Source organism: Carcharodon carcharias, chromosome 14 (assembly GCF_017639515.1).
Source record: "Carcharodon carcharias isolate sCarCar2 chromosome 14, sCarCar2.pri, whole genome shotgun sequence".
In the NCBI taxonomy this organism is placed as follows: Eukaryota; Metazoa; Chordata; class Chondrichthyes; order Lamniformes; family Lamnidae; genus Carcharodon; species Carcharodon carcharias.
The window spans coordinates 63,867,132-63,883,881 of record NC_054480.1 but is presented as its reverse complement, the minus strand read 5'-3'; the positions used below and the strand labels follow the sequence as shown (position 1 = coordinate 63,883,881).

Here is a 16,750-nt window from a genome sequence, read left to right as displayed (position 1 = left end):
AGTACAATTAAGAGTTAACCACTTTGCTGCATGTCTGGAACCACATGTAGGCCAGACCAAGTAAGAACGGCAGAGTTCCTTCCTTGAAGGTCATTAGTAAGCCAGAGCAGTTTTACTACAATCTGGTAGTTTCATGATTATCATCACCGAGACTAGCTTTTTATTCCAGATTTGTTAATTAATAGATAAACTTCTCCAGCTGCTGTGGTGGAGATTTGAACTCATCTATTTGGAGCGTTAGTCTGGATCTTTGGATTACTAATGTTAGTTATATTACCACTAGGCTATTACACACGCTAAATTTGTCATATTTCCTTCTTTGTTATTGTTCTATTCTTAAATCTCATTGGTTAGGGAGTGAGACCGTTGGTCCTGTCATTCACCAAGGTGCCCGATGCCTCAGCCACCTCGCTGTCTTGGCACTTCCAGCAATTTGCCAAGCAAAAAAATTTTGCTAAAGGATGAGGCGAATAAATCTTATAAAAGGGAGAATGATGTTCTACTTCAACAAATACTGGGTCAATATAATGAGACATTTTGTAAGGTGACTTTGCATTTGGCAGATTGCTGCTGGTGCTCTAACCCTGGGCACCTTTGGAACCAATGTTACATCATTCACTCTGGAGCTCACATTAGCCCCCGCCCCCCGACATCAGACGCATGGGACGCCAGTGACGTCAGACGCACCGTACATCATTTTCTTTACATCGCGGCCACTTCACCGACTAAACCCACCCAAGGCTAAACCCATCCACATCCGCACATTAAAAAAACTAGTTCTCTAAATTTCCTTTCGGATCTCACAGGGCATAATTCAAATCCCGCCCCTGGAGCTTAATTAATTGTCTGTGAGTTTAATAATTTTTGGGATCATTGCCGCTCGGTCTGAGCCTCCCCTTCTCCAGCTGCCAGAGCAGGTCCTTGCGCTCATGAATACAAAAGAAGGCCCAGGGGGTGATGCGGCCGGGGAGGCGAGATGGCGTCTTCCCAGATTGCCGTCTTATTTGTGTAGGTTTGTGAGCTGTTGGGGGGCAGCTGTGTTGTGCCGGCACTTTGTAATTTCGCGGTTTCTGCAGCGCCGGAGTGAAGGTAAGGAACAGGCGGCCGCTCGGAAGGCAGGTTGTGGGCGAGGCGCGGGAGGCGAGGCCAAGGCGGCCTGACGGAGCGGGGCCTGAGGGCCCGGGATCACCCCCTCCCCCCTCAATAGGAGCTCGGCTCAGTGCCTGAGTGGAAATGAGAGAGGAGCAAGGAACAGGCAGAGCGGAGGCAGCACGGGGTGGGGGCAATGCAGGGCACCGACTGAGAGGGAGCTGGGGGGCACTGGTATGTTGAGGGGGTAATGGGGAGCAATGACTGGAGGTGAGTGATATTGGGGACACTGACTTGGGGTGAGGGGGCACTAATGGGGTGGGGGCAGTGGGGATCATTGACGGGGGGGGGTGAGGGGGCACATGGGGCGGGGGCAGTGTGGGGAACTGACTTGGGGTGAGGTGGCTGCAGGGGGTACTGACTGGGGCCAAGGGTGGGGTTAGTGGGGATGACATTGCTGGGGAGGGGGCAACATTGGGGCAGTAGGAATGTGATGACCATGATCTGAGTACTCTGAATGCTGTAGGTCTGTTGCTAGGCCTTGAGTACTTTGACAGATGCTGCTGTATTGCTGTGAGGTATTGGCACAGATGATGGGTAGTAGCTAGAGCACTAATGAACAGTTAATAGTAGAAACAGGGGTGCAACAGCCAAACAAAGCAGTGTTATTCAGTAGGAAGTGCCACAGGGGTTGACAGGCAACAGCATGAATACACGCTGTCAGGCAGGTAGCATATAGAAGATGTGTTCATAGGGATAGAAGACCTGAGATCACAATAGAAAATGATCAGTTTCACCATGGTAGCACCTGTAAATTGGAGTCTCCTTGCATGGCCTGCTTTAATAATTCATTTTTACTTAATATCCATGAAAACAGACTGAAATTTCCTTTCTTTTTCAAACTAAGCAATTGCATTCGAATGGCTCAGTAGCACTTTTAGTTAAACTTAAATCAAATGAACAGAAATGGACTGTAATCCTGACCCCTGACTTGGCCTGTTGCCTTGTGCTAAGACCAAAACTGAAGCTGGACATTGTTCCTGTCTGTAGCATGGCTTTTACGGAATATTGCATAAAGACTGCCAGGAATGTCGTAGTCTGGGTAAAAATTCCACTGCAGCTGATCTCTGACCAGAGCCTTGTGTAGCAGGAAGAGCTCATTACCTAAAATAAAAGCAAAATACTGCGGATGCTGGAAATCTAGAACAAAAACACCTGGAAAAACTCAGCAGGTCTGATAGCATCTGCGGAGAGGAATACAGTTAACGTTTTGAGTCCGTATGACTCCATATGTTCTTATGAAGGGTCATACGGACTTGAAATGTCAATTGTATTCCTCTCCGCAGATACTGTCAGACCTGCTGAGTTTTTCCAGGTATTTTTGTTTTTGTTCTAGAGCTCATTACCTCCTGGGTAGCATTGGATTGTGAAGGCTGGTGCTGGGACCACAAATGCTATGCTAGATTCATTTTTGCTTTTTATTTAAAAATTGATGACTAGGTTACAGTGTAGAAACTTATGGAAACCTGCTCAAGCACAAATAGGTGGCAACCACTCCCTGTCATTACATTGCTAATTACTATTTATTAAATTTACAGTTTGCTGGATTATGGTAGCCCTTGAAGTTAAAATTTGGAATGGCTGTTTAGCAGTGTTGGCTATGAAAACAACAGCAGAGGCAACAGGCTGATATTTATAATGTCGAACACAATGTAAATAGTGTACTGCCCTTGGTTACCAGCAATGTTAATGCCACTAGCACAGAAGGGTTGAGAAAGTTTTGTGAGAAATTCAGAATGCCAGCAGAAATGAGGCCAACAGCCTAATGCCTCACACCATTTGCAGTTGACTTCTGTATTCAAGAAATCTGAATTTACATTAGAGTGATTAAATATTTGTGACATTTATGATCACTTTATGGTAAATTCAGTGGTAACTTTTAAAAAAGAATTGAATAAATACTTGAAGGGAATAGTTTGCAGGGCTATGGGGCAAGAGTGGTAGAGTTGGGATTAATTGGACCTGGCACAAGCACGATTGGGTACCTGTACAATAAGATTCTGTGATCAATGGAGACAAATTAAAGTTCTTTTATATAAGCTTGTGTTTATTTTTGAGTCACTTGCAACAAAATAGGTTAAGTTTTTAACATTAAAATGAAGTTCTGACCTGCAACAGTGTGGACAACACATTCTGAAGGCTCACTGTCAGCAACGATCTCAACCACAGGCAATCAGATTTTGCATTTATATGAAGATTATATTCTCTGTCACCACTGACAAGATAGGCGAACAGTAAATGATTGCTGTCTGTAATTTTATTGTGGTATCAAATGGGCAGAATTGTACAGTCATGGTTACAGCAACTGTAAAGAAATCAATGGTAAATTTGGTACAATAAGCATTGGATTGTATTGAAACACGGTGCAATAAGTTTGAGCGTTTACATTGCACGCAAAGGTTTTGGGAAATTAAGTCTGAAAGGGATTTCAGATGTACAATGTATATAACTAATTTTAAATTGGATGGGGTGTGAATTGTTACTTAGATGCAGGGTGTCTAATGAATCGTACTCTAGATACACGGAAACCACAATGTTTCACAGATGAATTTTAGCTGCAAAAAACAAATCAGTCACAGCTCAAATATTTGCTTTCCATTTAAACATTGATGGGGATATTGGAGTGAGCTCCGTTTCCCCAACTGCATGCCTAACTCTTGCACGTGCGGAATTGCAAGCAGAGCCTGGACTCGTGCTGCCAATATCTCCTGTGCCCACCTGCAGCTAAAACATGGCTTTCCTTTCCCTGCTTTTGCAGACTTTTACTTTGAGTCCAGATGATTTGAGCCGTGTAGTGACGTTCACCGAAGAAAACCTCCATAGTAGTCACAAAGGGGAACACATTTGAGTAGCAAGCCAAGGATGAAGAAATTAGGAGGGTTATTGAAAGAGTTGGTGAGAAAAAGGAGATATGTGGAGGGCCTTAAAGGTATAGACCAAGAAGGAAGGTTGGGAACAAATTCCAGACTGGAGACCCAATGATCCAAACGTGAAGTGTCCCATCCAAGAAAAAGATTAAAAACTAGAAAAATCACACCTGTTGCTTTTCAATTAAGTCTTATTCTGTTTCCGATTGATACATGTTTCCTTTGCAGCCTTAGCGGTGCTATAAAACTAACAGTTAATTTAAATAAGTAAGATAGAGAGATCCATGTCCTCTTTATGGCAAATACATTGCCAGTTATTGAACTGCCACACAGAATAGGGAAGTCATTGGTTCAATTGCTGCTCTGTGCTGAGTCAGCTACAGCAGGTGAGCAGAGAAATTGTACTCAATTCCAGGCACTCTTCCAGTTCTAAAGGCAAAGATTATCCAAGGTTCATGCTCCTGATTACTAATCAGGAACCATGCTGTAAAATGCACTTATGTGGCTGTTGAACTCAGCTGTGTTGCATATTATAGTTGACTAGCATGCTCCATACTGTTTAGACTAACATGAACAGTGGTTACTGGGGAATTATGTACTGATTCCTATCAAAAATATCTATGGCAACAGAAATTGACATCGACAGTGCCATCTCCATTTCTGCCTTGTATATTGGAAGAAGCACTGCTGTCTGAGGCCAAATTTCCATTTACAAAAGAGTTATGACTCAAGGACATGGGGGGAGATGAGGGCTGGCATCACTGCAACTTTCGAAGAGATCACTGCAATCATCAAATTTTGTAACTGATTCTTGGAGGCTAGTCTGTCCCTCTCCCTCCATGTGTTTGCTCCTCTATCGTCATCTCTTTCTCCTTCACGTGACCTGTTACATTGTCACTTCAACAATAGTTGGAATGTGATTTTTGATTTACAGTGCCCTAAAAAAACAACCTTTCAAAATGTAGCTGGAACATGCTTAGAAATTGTAACACTATTAATATCACAAATAAAAATTGAGGTGCAGCAGGCCAGTCAACATCTGGAAGACTAAAGGAACAGGAGGAGGCCATTCAGATCTTTGAGCCTGTTCTGTCATTCAATCAAATCATGCTGGTCTGTAACTGAACAACATTTACCTGCCTTTGTTCCATATCCCTTGATACATCTGCCTAACAAAAATCTTTCGATCTCAATTGATGCAGCATCCACAGCCTTATGGGGGACGAGTTTCAAAATTCCACAATCCTTTGTATGGAAAAAGTGCTTTGTTGATTTCACTCAAATGACCTAGCACTAATTAAGATTGTGTTCTCCTCTAGAGAAGGATTATCGAATGTTTTAAATGGAATCCATCTCGGCTCAAGTTTTTCATAATTTTTTTCCTCGTTCATAGTTGGACTATACTTTCCACAAACGGAGACCTCTGCGAACAAAAGCCTACATTTAGTCTTTACTGAATTTGGATTGCAATGACCCAGATTTAATAATTAATCTTGAAATGCAGTTTGAAGAAAACATTTACTTGAGAATATATTGAACAGCCAAAATGCTCTGCAGAATCAGAAAACACGCATGGCCATACCTAGTTGCCCTTGTTTAGAGTGCATTTAAGATTCAACCAGATTGCTGTGAGTCTGGAGTCACATGTGGACCAGACCAGGTAAGGATGGCAGATTTCTTTCCCTAAAGGGCATTAATGTACTAGATGGGTTTTACGCAATGGTTTCATGGCCATCATTAGACTTTTAATTCCAGAATTTTTTTATTGGATTCAAATTCCATCATCTGCCATGGCGTACATAAACTTTGCCCGATCTATACACTATAAACGAAGAAGAGAGTGGACATACTTGAATTTGTATAGAACCTTTTACAAACTGGAGGTGAAACAAAGTATGTTACAGCCAATTAAGTTTCTCTTAAGTGTAATCCCTGTTGTAATGTACGGTAATGCGGCAGTCAATTGAGACACGTGTCCAAAAGCAACTAAATAACAAGCAGATATTTTTGTTTAGTGACGTTGCTTGATGTATAGACATTGGCCAAGACATACAGTATTAATGCAGCACCATAGTGAAACTCGAGGCATGTGAGCTGGTTTGATTGTTTTAACATAAAGGTTCAAGCTGGTAACTCTTGCAGCCCTTGTTTGTAACTTTTGGTAATTCAATCTTTGCTGCTCTTACGGTCGCTCTTCTATACTCCTTGTAAATAGCAAGTGGAATAGAAGACCAAGGTGACAGGTGGTGAAAGGTTATAAGTATCATTTTCTGTGAAGGTCCTACTCTCTGCAGCTTGTCAGTTTATACACTTAGTAAAACAACCTGATATTGGCTTGAGGTTAATAGCTCACTCTGCACATTCCCAGGTCTTCATACTTAATCACAGCGAGAAATTACAACTTTAAAAAAATGACAGCTCTGCGATGGCAAATCTATTTCTCTGAGATGCTGACAATGTTGCTATGTTGCCAGAATGCTCTGCCTTTATTTGAGTCCCAGCACTGTCTTTTTCTCTTAATTTCTTAATGTACCAGAGATAGATCTATTTGTATCTGATGCGATCATACACATTTTAAAAGGAAGTGGCTCAGTCTTACTGCCTCCTGAGACAGAAGGTTGAAGGTTCAAGTTCCACCCCAGAGGTTTAAGCATATAATCTAGGCTGTTCCTCCCAGCACTATTAAAGGTGCCATCTTTCAGATAAATCCATTCATCAAGCAACATCACTAAACAAAAAATCTGGTTATTACTTAGTTGCTTTTGGGCACGTGTCTTAATTGATTGCCGAGTCACCGAACATTACAACAGGGGCTACACTTCAGAGGCACTTAATTGGCTGTAAAATGCTTTGGGATACCCCAGGGTTGTAAAAAGTTCTATACAAAAGCAAGTATGCCTATTCTGCTCTTATTTCATCGTGTATAAATCTGGCTGTTAGGTAGACATAAAATATCCCATGACAGTACTTTGCAGAAGAACAATAGAGTTCTCCCCAGTGTCTTGGACAATATTTATCCCTGGACCAACATCACTAACATAGGTAATCTCTCATTGCTGTTTTGGGGACCTTGCTATGCACATGTTTCCTGCCACATTTTCCTACATTATAACAGTGACTGTACTTGAAAAACAAAAAAATACATTGTTGGCTGCGTGTTTTGGGATGTCCTGAGGTCATGAAAATGTATGAGCTTTTGATTGGCTCATCAGGAAGAAAATGGCCTGTCAAGCATTTACAACCCTTTGAAAAAATTGCTCCCACCAGTCATTTTGGATCCAGGAGGAAAAGATTTTAAACTTATGCTCTTGAAAAGACAGATTTGTTAGGGTGCAAAAACCAAACAGGACTGGGGGAAAAAGTGAAAGGAGAGATGGATAACCATGTAATCGGAATGGAACTAATTAAAATGTGTTTAAAAGTTCTTATTTGACAAGTCTAGGCTGAATATTTGAATAATTTGACTTATTCCTGATTTATTTTGTATTTTTTAGTTGAAAATATGCAAAATCTGTCAATCCAAGGGGCACTAGACATTTCCCCAGACTTGCCAGCAGTTTGGGAGTTGAGCATAAAGAAATATTCTTCTGGTGTCACTTTATTTATATCGAAAAGCCCGAATTCTGTTGACATTACCACAGTAACATTTCCTAATAAAACAGCCTTGTCTGACCCTCCCCATTATCACTGCTTTTTTTATTGCAGACCTTCTTGTAACAGACAGGTGACGTGATGGAACTGGAGGAGAATGCAGTACAGAGCAGCAGTGATGCTGCTCCTTCAGGGCAGGAGGAACCTTCCGAGAGTGGCATGGCAGTGGAGACATCTGAGGCAGTATCTGCAGACAGCAGCGACACAGTAACCACCCTTGGCATGGCATCTGAGGCAGACAACGGCTCAGCCGTTGACTCTGGTGTGGGCCAGAGCTCAGAACAATCTATGGTATGGAACCATAAATGGAACTTGTGCATTGAGGCAACGTATCGACTGTAAAAGTCACAGTTATCCACTATCCATCCTCAGGGCATTCTTTTAATGTTGAGCTGAATTAGCCACCTTCCATTCACAATGACTGGTTTGCAATTCTCTAAAGTGCCCATAAAGGGGCAATTCACAATCACACTGACATACTTCACAGTAATCTGTTAAATTATTTTTATTTTTTTGCTCCTTAAAATGGAAATTCCAGGTCCGAGTAATTTGCTTAATTTACAGGGTACTTGAGTAATATCCAATGCTAATTAATTTTAATGAGATAACCAATGTAGCTAAGATAAAAATGTCTATAATTTCAGTGAATCGTGCAATGATGCAATAACCAGCCTTGTTTGTAAAGTAATTTTTGTGCACTTTACAGATAGTGTTACATGATTGTATGTCACTTTGTAACATTACAATATTCATTTATTTGATTCTCCCTTTTTTAAGTTGCAACTTGCATTTATATAGTTAATTATATAGTGCATTTAATGTAAAAGAAATTTCTAAGGTGCTTTACAGAAGGGCGATCTGACAAAGGAGGGCTCTGAGCCAAAGTAGTAGCCAACTGGAGAGGTGACCAAAAGCTTGGTCAAAGAGCTGGGTTTTGGAAACATCTTCGAGGAGAAGAAGCAAAGTGGTTTAAGTGAGGTGTTTCAGAGCTAGGGCTCCAGACCAATAAAGGCATATTCAACATTCTTTCGGGGGAAAAAAAGGAGCATATGATACCAAAATGGCAGAATTGGAGGAATTCAGAGGGCAGTAGGATGGGAGAATGTAGTGCACTTTGGTAGGAAGAATAGAGGCATAGACTATTTTCTAAATGGGGAGAGAATTCAGAAGTCTGGAGTGCAAAGGGACTTGGGAGTCCTAGTCCAGGATTCTCTTAAGGTTAACTTGCAGGTTGAGTCGGTAGTTAGGAAGGCAAATGCAATGTTGGCATTTATTTCGAAAGGACTAGAATATAAAAGCAGGGATATGCTGCTGAGGCTTTATAAGACTCTGGTCAGACCACATTTAGAATATTGTGAGCAAGTTTGGGCCTCGTATCTCAGGAAGGATGTGCTGGCCCTGGAGAGGGTCCAGAGGAGGTTCACGAGAATGACCCCAGGAATGAAAGGCTTAACATATGAGGAACGTTTGAGGACTCTGGATCTATAATCGATGGAGTTTAGAAGGATGAGGAGGGATCTGATTGAAACTTACAGAATACTGAAAGGCCTGGATAGAGTGGAGGTGGGGAAGATGTTTCCATTAGTAGGAGAGATTAGGACCCGAGGGCACAGCCTCAGAGTAAAAGGAAGACCTTTTAGAACAGAGTTGAGGAGAAACTTCTTTAGCCAGAGAGTGGTGGATCTATGGAATTCATTACCACAGAAGGCTGTGGAGGCCAGGTCATTGAGTGTATTTAAGACCGAGATAGATAGGTTCTTGATTGGTAAGGAGATCGAAGGATATGGGGAGAAGGTGGGAGAATGGGGTTGAGAAACTTATCAGCCATGATTGAATGGCGAAGCAGACTCGATGGACCGAATGGCCTAATTTCTGCTCCTATGTCTTATGGTCTTATGAAGCATGAGACCATAAATGGTTTTGAAAACAAGAATGATGCTGGCAGCAGATTTTTTTTTATTCGTTCATTGCCCTTGTTCAGAGGGCATTTAAGGTCTGGAGTCACATGTAGGCCAGACCAGATAAGGATGGCAGATTCCCTAAAGGACATTAGTGACCCAACGACAATGGATTTGTGGTTATCATCAGACTTTTAATTCCGGATTTATATTGAATTCAAATTTCACCATCTGCCATGGTGGGATTCGAACCCAGGCCCCCAGAACACCATCCTGACTCTCTGGAATACTAGTCCTGGTGGAGGATGAGAGGCTAGCCAGTGGCATATTGGAATAATCATACCAAGAGGTGACAAAGGAATGGGTAAAAATTTCAGCCACAGATAGGCAGAGGCCGGGGCAGAGACAAAGGATGTTATGTAGGTGGAAATAGGTGGTCTTTGTGATGGAGAGGATACGGTATCATCATCTCAACCTGGAATTAAATAGAATGCAAAGATTGTAAACTGTCTGGCTCAACTCAATGACAGCAAGGGAGAGGAATTGGTAGTAATGGTATGGCTTTTGCAGCAGGGGCTGAAGGCTTCATTCTTCCTAATATTTAACTAGAGGAGATTACTCTTCCTTCAAGACTGGATTTCAGAAAAACGGTTTGACTACTTTAAATTATATTGTTAATTGAAATTAGAAGATGCACATTAACGTTGCTGCCCTTTTTGTAGATGCAACTTATCAATATCTTTTAAATTTTAAAGTATAAGCTGTGTTTGGACATTTTTGTTCCACCTGCAAACCTGTTTTCGGTGACTATGGGCGGTTGAAAACAGGCTGTTGTCTGTTGGAATAGGGATGTATTGGTTGAAGCGTTCCCTTATTTAAATGATGCTAACTGGGCAAAAATTTCTGCAATGAACTTTGGAATGGAAAAATGATCCCATTTAGCACTCTAAACTCTCTTTGATTGCATTGAACCCAAAAACTGCTGAATCCTTCATAACAAATACATTTCCTTTTGCTGTGATATTCCAGGAGGTGGTTCCAGAAACAAGTTCCAGCACTGATGTTATAACCATCACACACCTTCCAGATTCTTCCTCAGTTGCTCAGTCCACTATTGTGTCCAGTGTCTCCACAGTTACACAGTCTATCATGGTGTCTGAATCTGCCCAAGTATTGGTTCACTCCAGTGTGGCACCAGATGGTACCATGATTGTGTCGGACTCGACCGCTTCTACATCCTCCGATCTTGGATCAGCTATTGATAAGATTATAGAATCTACAATTGGACCTGACATTATGCAAAGTGAGTTCCCTTGGAATGTTCCTACTGGAAGACCATACCTGCTGATTATTCATCACACAAATACAGCACCTAATGAGACATTTCCATGTAAATTACTGCTCAGTATCAGGGCTTTGATGTAGTTAAAGCTTGTTAAGTGGGACACCTGGTGTCTATTGGTTAACTAATTCTGATTCACACAAAGAAAAAGTAATAAAATGTTCCGTTAAAAACAGAAAGACAGCTTAATGTTTTGTGTATAAAACCCTTCAGAGTTGAAAGATTATATTGAAGGTACTGATCTGTTTTCTGCATCTTCTCGTTTTTATATATGATTTCTCACATTTGAAATGAATAAGCCATCTGCTGTACTCTTGCCTGGGTTGTGATGATTTGGTATTTTCCCCAGGTTGTATTGCTGTAACGAGTGCAGGAGATGAAGGAGCTGAAGTCACTCAGTACCTTGTACTGCCATACCCTGATGATGGTAAGAATAACTGCTGGGCTTTTCTTTAATGAAGTTACAGAGGTGCAACAGTTTTCCTCAAACATCACCTGTATTTTTTTTTTGCTGTGTGGTAATTTAAAAATTTTGATCAATACATTGTACACAACTTTATCAAATCTGTTAATTTCACTAGTGTACAGTTTGTAGGCTTACAAATCATTGTGACAGTTCAATTTATTGTTATAAAATGCTGGAGTTTTCTGTCATGTTTACAATATTATCTTGAATTTGCCATTGCTCCTCAGTCTGTTGCCCCTTATGGGTGATTTGTAGGATGCGCTTTTGAAAAATGTAATCAGATCACGTGCTCTAGGTGATTATTATTTCCATGGTATTTAGTACTCAGCCACCCCTGACTTTGACCCTCTAATGTATTCTATTTAGGTGGTCCTATTGATTCCCAAATGTCCAACTCTCAGATGTCCAGCTCCCGGCTTTCCAACATGTCGGGTGATGGATTGGGAGAAGGGCCGACATCCACCTGTGCAGACCATCTTGAGCAGCATGACCTGTCTAACCTGGAGGACATGATGGAGGTGGTGGTGGTTCAGCAGTTCAAGTGTAAGATGTGTCCATATAAAAGCATCTCGAAGGACAATCTGATCAATCACATGAAGGATCGACATCTCAACATTGGTAATTCTCAGTCCAATGCTCATTTCCCACATATGTCACCCTATGTTAATTAACTGTCTGTAAATCTAGAAACCTTTGTTATTTCCACACAACTTTATAACTCTAAATCAGTACTTTTCTCAACCTCTTCCCTTCCCCACCCAGTGCATTGTTTGCTGACCTCTGTTCATTCCAGGTAGGGTACTATGAAGCCCCTTAAGTTCTAGGGCTATGGACCAAGTGTTGGAAAACAGGATTAGGTTGGGATGTTCATTTCTTGGTGCAGACACGATAGGCATAGTGGCCTCCTTTTGTGCCGTAAAAGTTTCTACATTTTTCTAAATATCTTGAAACGAGGAATGTGCAGGGATGTGTGGTGCGGGCAGGGTAGTGGCAGTATGTGAGTTGCTCCTTAGGACAGCCAGCATGGGTATGCTGGGCTGAATAACCTTCTGTGCTGTAACCATTCTATGATTCTATTTAATCACAGATCAGTTTGTTAAAGAGCTTCTGTGTTAGATATTAAACCAGAACAGTGCTGCTGTCTGGGCACAAACCACTGTATGATGGCTGTCGATTTGCTGAGAGTAGATTGACATCCTTGGTAATTTTGGGTGTCAATTCAGGCTTTCAAACAGCACTTGGACTCCAATCGGATTCCAATCTTATGACCCACATTTATATACTGTCAGCGAGATCTCTGGTCCATTTCCCTTTCACTTGTGGCACTGCATGATCTGCTACCCCATGTGCCTGCCAGGTTGCGAAAAGTCAGCAGAGTTGAGAATCCCAACTGTTGTATATCCATTGAGAATTGGGAATAACCCATCATCTCTAGAGAAACAACTTTAACTTGTTTATATAATGCCTTTAGCATAGTAAAAACATCCCAAGGCAATTCACTGGAGCATTGTTAGACAAAATTTTGCATTGATCCACAGAGCAGTATTAGGACTTGAGACCAAAAGCTTGGTCAAAGAGGTAAATTTTAAGAAGTGACTTGAAGGAGAGGCAGAAAAGTTTAAAGAGGGAATTCCAGAGCTTAGGGCTTAAGCACAAATGCCAATGGTAGAGCAATGAAAATTGGGGATGTGCAAAGCTCCTGGAGGGTTTTAAGACTGGAGGAGGTCAGAGATAGGGAAAGGTGAGGTTGTGGAGGGATTTGAACACAAAAACGAGAATCCTAAAGTGAGACAATGTCAGACTGAAGCCAGTGTAGGTCAGCAAACACAGAAGTGATGGGTAAATGGGACTTGGTACGAATTAGGATATGGGCAGGAAGAGGTTTGGAGGAGCTAAGTTTTGTGGAAGGCGGGAGGCCAGCAGGAGAGCACTGGCAGCCAAGCCTAGAGGGATCAACGGTATTGATGAGGGTTTCAATTCAATGAATTAAGGCAGGAATGGAGATAGGTGATATTGCAGAGGTGGAACTAGGTGATTTTGGTGATGAAGAAAACATGGGGTTGGAGGCTCAGCTCTGGGTTAGATAGAATAACGAGGTAAAGATCAGCCCTGTTCAGCTTCAGACAATGGATAGGGAGGAGGATGTATTCTGTGGCTAGGGAATGGCTATTTGAGCTATTGTCTTTGACCTTCCCACTATTTAACGAAAGGAAATTTTATGTTCATCAAATACTGGATGTCATTTGAGCAGTGTGACAAGAAAAGGCTTCAGCAAAACTACTTCGCTAAAGTTATCATCATTAGTTGGTGTTGTTTTTATTCCCTTTTCTATAATACATTCCCTGTTCTCCAGTCAGTAGTTTCTCTCTATTATGCAGCTGAAGTTGGATACAGCTTACAAATGTGGGCCTGTCCAATACTCTATGGTTTCATATGTTGGAGTATTGTGGAGAATAGCTCTTGATTAAAAATATTCTGTAACTCTACAGTAAACAAACCCTTTGTCATGGGGCATTGTTGCAACAAGTAAATCAAAAATGTGTATGAACTATAAATAATTTTTAAAAGAAATTTGTGTATTCCTTTTGCTTTGGATTCTTTAATTTTACTTCATTGTATTCCTTTACACATAATTACAAGAGGGAAGAATCAGTGTATCTGATTTTTGAATGCATAGGTCTGCATTTTGAAATCTCACTGCATGTGTTTCGTTGTGGAGAATATCTGCTTACAGCATTCGCTACACATATGGTCGAATGGTGTGTGGGGACTTAAAGCTAAACCTTCATTTGAACTTCCATGTCATTTCCTAGGTGGTTTCCTATCTAAAAAGAGAGGGAGGGGACGGCCGAGGAAGCAAAATGTGTCACCAAGACCAGAGGAAAATAAGGCTCAGGAGCAAGAGCAAGAAGAGGAGGATGATGATATTGTGGATGCTGGAGCCATTGATGATCGAGAGGGTAATGCATTTCTAATAAAAGTTTGGGAACAGGCCTTTCATTAAGTACGTTTACTTCAGGAAGCACAACATGAGATGTAGCACAGTCAGCACCCAATATAGTTGAAAGAAATCTGCCAGGACACAGCAAAAGGGGTTTGCATCTGTCTCAATGTCTCAATATGGTGGCATCCTGGCACAATTGAAGCAAATATTGCTAATCAGCTTGCAGGGTTGAATACAGTGTGATTGCATTGCTATGTTTCAGTGGGCTGCTGATGTCTTTAGTCCTTCTAGATGGAAATTCCATTTGGATTCCTTTCATTCCACAATAGATTTTAGTCTGTTGGGTTTGGGTCTAATTTCATGCTCATTGGGGGCATTTGGAAAGGAAAGTGTTTTCTCTTTTGGTACTGTTTCAGCATTCAAACGTTTGCAGGTCAAAAATCACACCATCTATTTTGTTTGTTCATGTTTTAGCCTCAATGCAATTCTTTCTCCAATCGTTTTGGCTTAAAAAAACTACCAAAGATGTATATCAGCCTCTCCATTATACTGAGACCAGGAGCAGTAAATGAGAGTCATAATATTGATCAATGTAGGTGGACTAGTAGAATTGTTGCAGTTATATTGATGTTGTAAATAGAGAAGCTCCACAATGAATTTTTAGTTTTAATTTGAATGAAATAGGGTATCTTGTGAGCTCCCACTTGGAAACAACTGATAGGCAGCATGCAGTTAAGAGGTGATGTGGTACTGTAGTGACAGGAAGTGACATGGTCTGTTTAAGTTGGAGCCGCTATGAAATTAGTACAGGCATTGATCTGAACACTGGGTTCCACATCAGAGAATAGATTGAGATTTTAACTTTTGTTGGTATATAACCTAGCCATGTGACATTCATCGAGAGTGAAGTCCTGAAAAATATACAAAAGCAAAATGCTGCAGATGCTGAAAATCTGAAATAACTGAAAATGCTGTAAATAATTAGGTTTGGCAGCATCTGTGGAGAGAGAAACAGAGTTAACATTTTAGGCCTGTAACCTTTCATCACAACGGGAAAAAGTTAGAAATGTAATAGGTTTGAAGTGCTATTCCGTTTCTTTCCCCACAGATGCTGCCAAACCTGCTGAGCATTTCCAGCATTTTCTGTCCTGGAAAATATATTTAGAATGTGTAGCAAAATTTTATATTTGTGTGATCCCTTGTTTGATAAGCAAAAGTGTCACTTTATCAGTTTTACGAAAAACATGCTGCTTTACGTCTTCAACCTGATAAATTGCTTACTCCTCCTAGGTAGTTTTCCATTCTAGAAAATAATCTCTCTTCCTTTAGCTGACAGCGATTATAACCCAGCAGAAGATGAGACACGTGGAAGGCAACCAAACTATAATCGTAATGTCACAACTTCTACCAGTGACCGACCTCGGAGGCGTCCTGGGAGACCTCGCAAAGTTTTGCGGACGGAAGCAGCGTCTGGGATCAATGGTACAATATATTGCCTTTCTTGAATTGGCTTCTCATCAGACCGTTGCTTAACTTCTTTTGCACTTGATACAATGTTTATAATTTCCCTCTGCATAAACAAATGAGGACAATGAAGGATGATGTAGGTCTTGTGTTTGAGATTCCAGCAGAGTCTAGCCATTGATGTTGCTTTCCAGGATCAGGAAGCTTTTCATTTGCTTCCAATTATTTTAAAGTGCCCACTCTGTCTCACAACTTTCCCCTATTCTATATGTAACAGAGCAGCTAAGGAAGAAAGGAGACCTGGAGTTGATGCCATCTAGATCTCATCTATCTATTTATTTCAGAGATTGGAGTTAAGTCTCTAGCCTACTTCTTTATACAGGCAACCAGAGGTTATTTGTGCCTTGGTTCCGCCTGATTTGTATAGTTTTCAGTAATGTAGATAGTGCCATTTTCTCTTTTCCAGTTTTTTTTTTCTACTTTTCCTGAAGGTGTAGACCTCTACTAAGGTATGGTTCAAAGGTTGTCAGCAAACTTCCTTAACTTTTCCTAAGTAGTCAATCTTCAGGTATGAATCACGACAATGAGTTTTAACAGGGCATTTGACAATAGGAGGCAAGACAGCCAACCCTTATCTGCTATACATGAAATGGAGATCAGTGCTATTGTTTGTTTTTGTTGTTGAAATTTCTCTTTGTCCTAGCTGATAACCGTTTACTCAACATTGACTGAGGATTGAACTTGGGTTCGTCCTGATCTGCAGAATCACTTCCATTGCAGGGAGTGTATTTACTTTTCAAAACAGGTGGCAATTAATTCGATAGCAGTTTTTTTTTAAATTCAGCAATTGGATAGGTGAGGAACAAGAATTGTCCTTTGCTTCTTAAGTACTAGCTTTTTTAGAGATGATGCATGTTTTGCTTTGAACTTCGAATCTAGAATGATGGAAATGGAACAGTGAACATCAGG

At 41.0% G+C, this 16,750-nt stretch overlaps 1 protein-coding gene across 4 annotated transcripts in view; it reads left to right on the top strand.

Moving 5' to 3' along the window:
- The first annotated feature begins 947 nt into the window (after positions 1-947).
- The window catches only part of znf335 (zinc finger protein 335), an 83,445-nt gene continuing 67,642 nt past the window's right edge, over positions 948-16,750 (top strand). The window contains exons 1-8 of one of the 4 annotated variants that reach the window (XM_041204737.1): positions 953-1,089; positions 5,410-5,676; positions 7,722-7,958; positions 10,595-10,868; positions 11,257-11,334; positions 11,740-11,991; positions 14,187-14,333; positions 15,647-15,799. In XM_041204737.1, the coding sequence (XP_041060671.1) occupies positions 7,749-7,958; positions 10,595-10,868; positions 11,257-11,334; positions 11,740-11,991; positions 14,187-14,333; positions 15,647-15,799 (1,114 nt within the window). In that variant the 5' untranslated portion in view covers positions 953-1,089; positions 5,410-5,676; positions 7,722-7,748. Of the gene's footprint in view, positions 1,090-1,306; positions 1,360-5,409; positions 5,677-7,721; positions 7,959-10,594; positions 10,869-11,256; positions 11,335-11,739; positions 11,992-14,186; positions 14,334-15,646; positions 15,800-16,750 lie in introns of those variants that run through there. The other 3 variants (XM_041204738.1, XM_041204736.1, XM_041204739.1) reach the window with 3 other exon arrangements.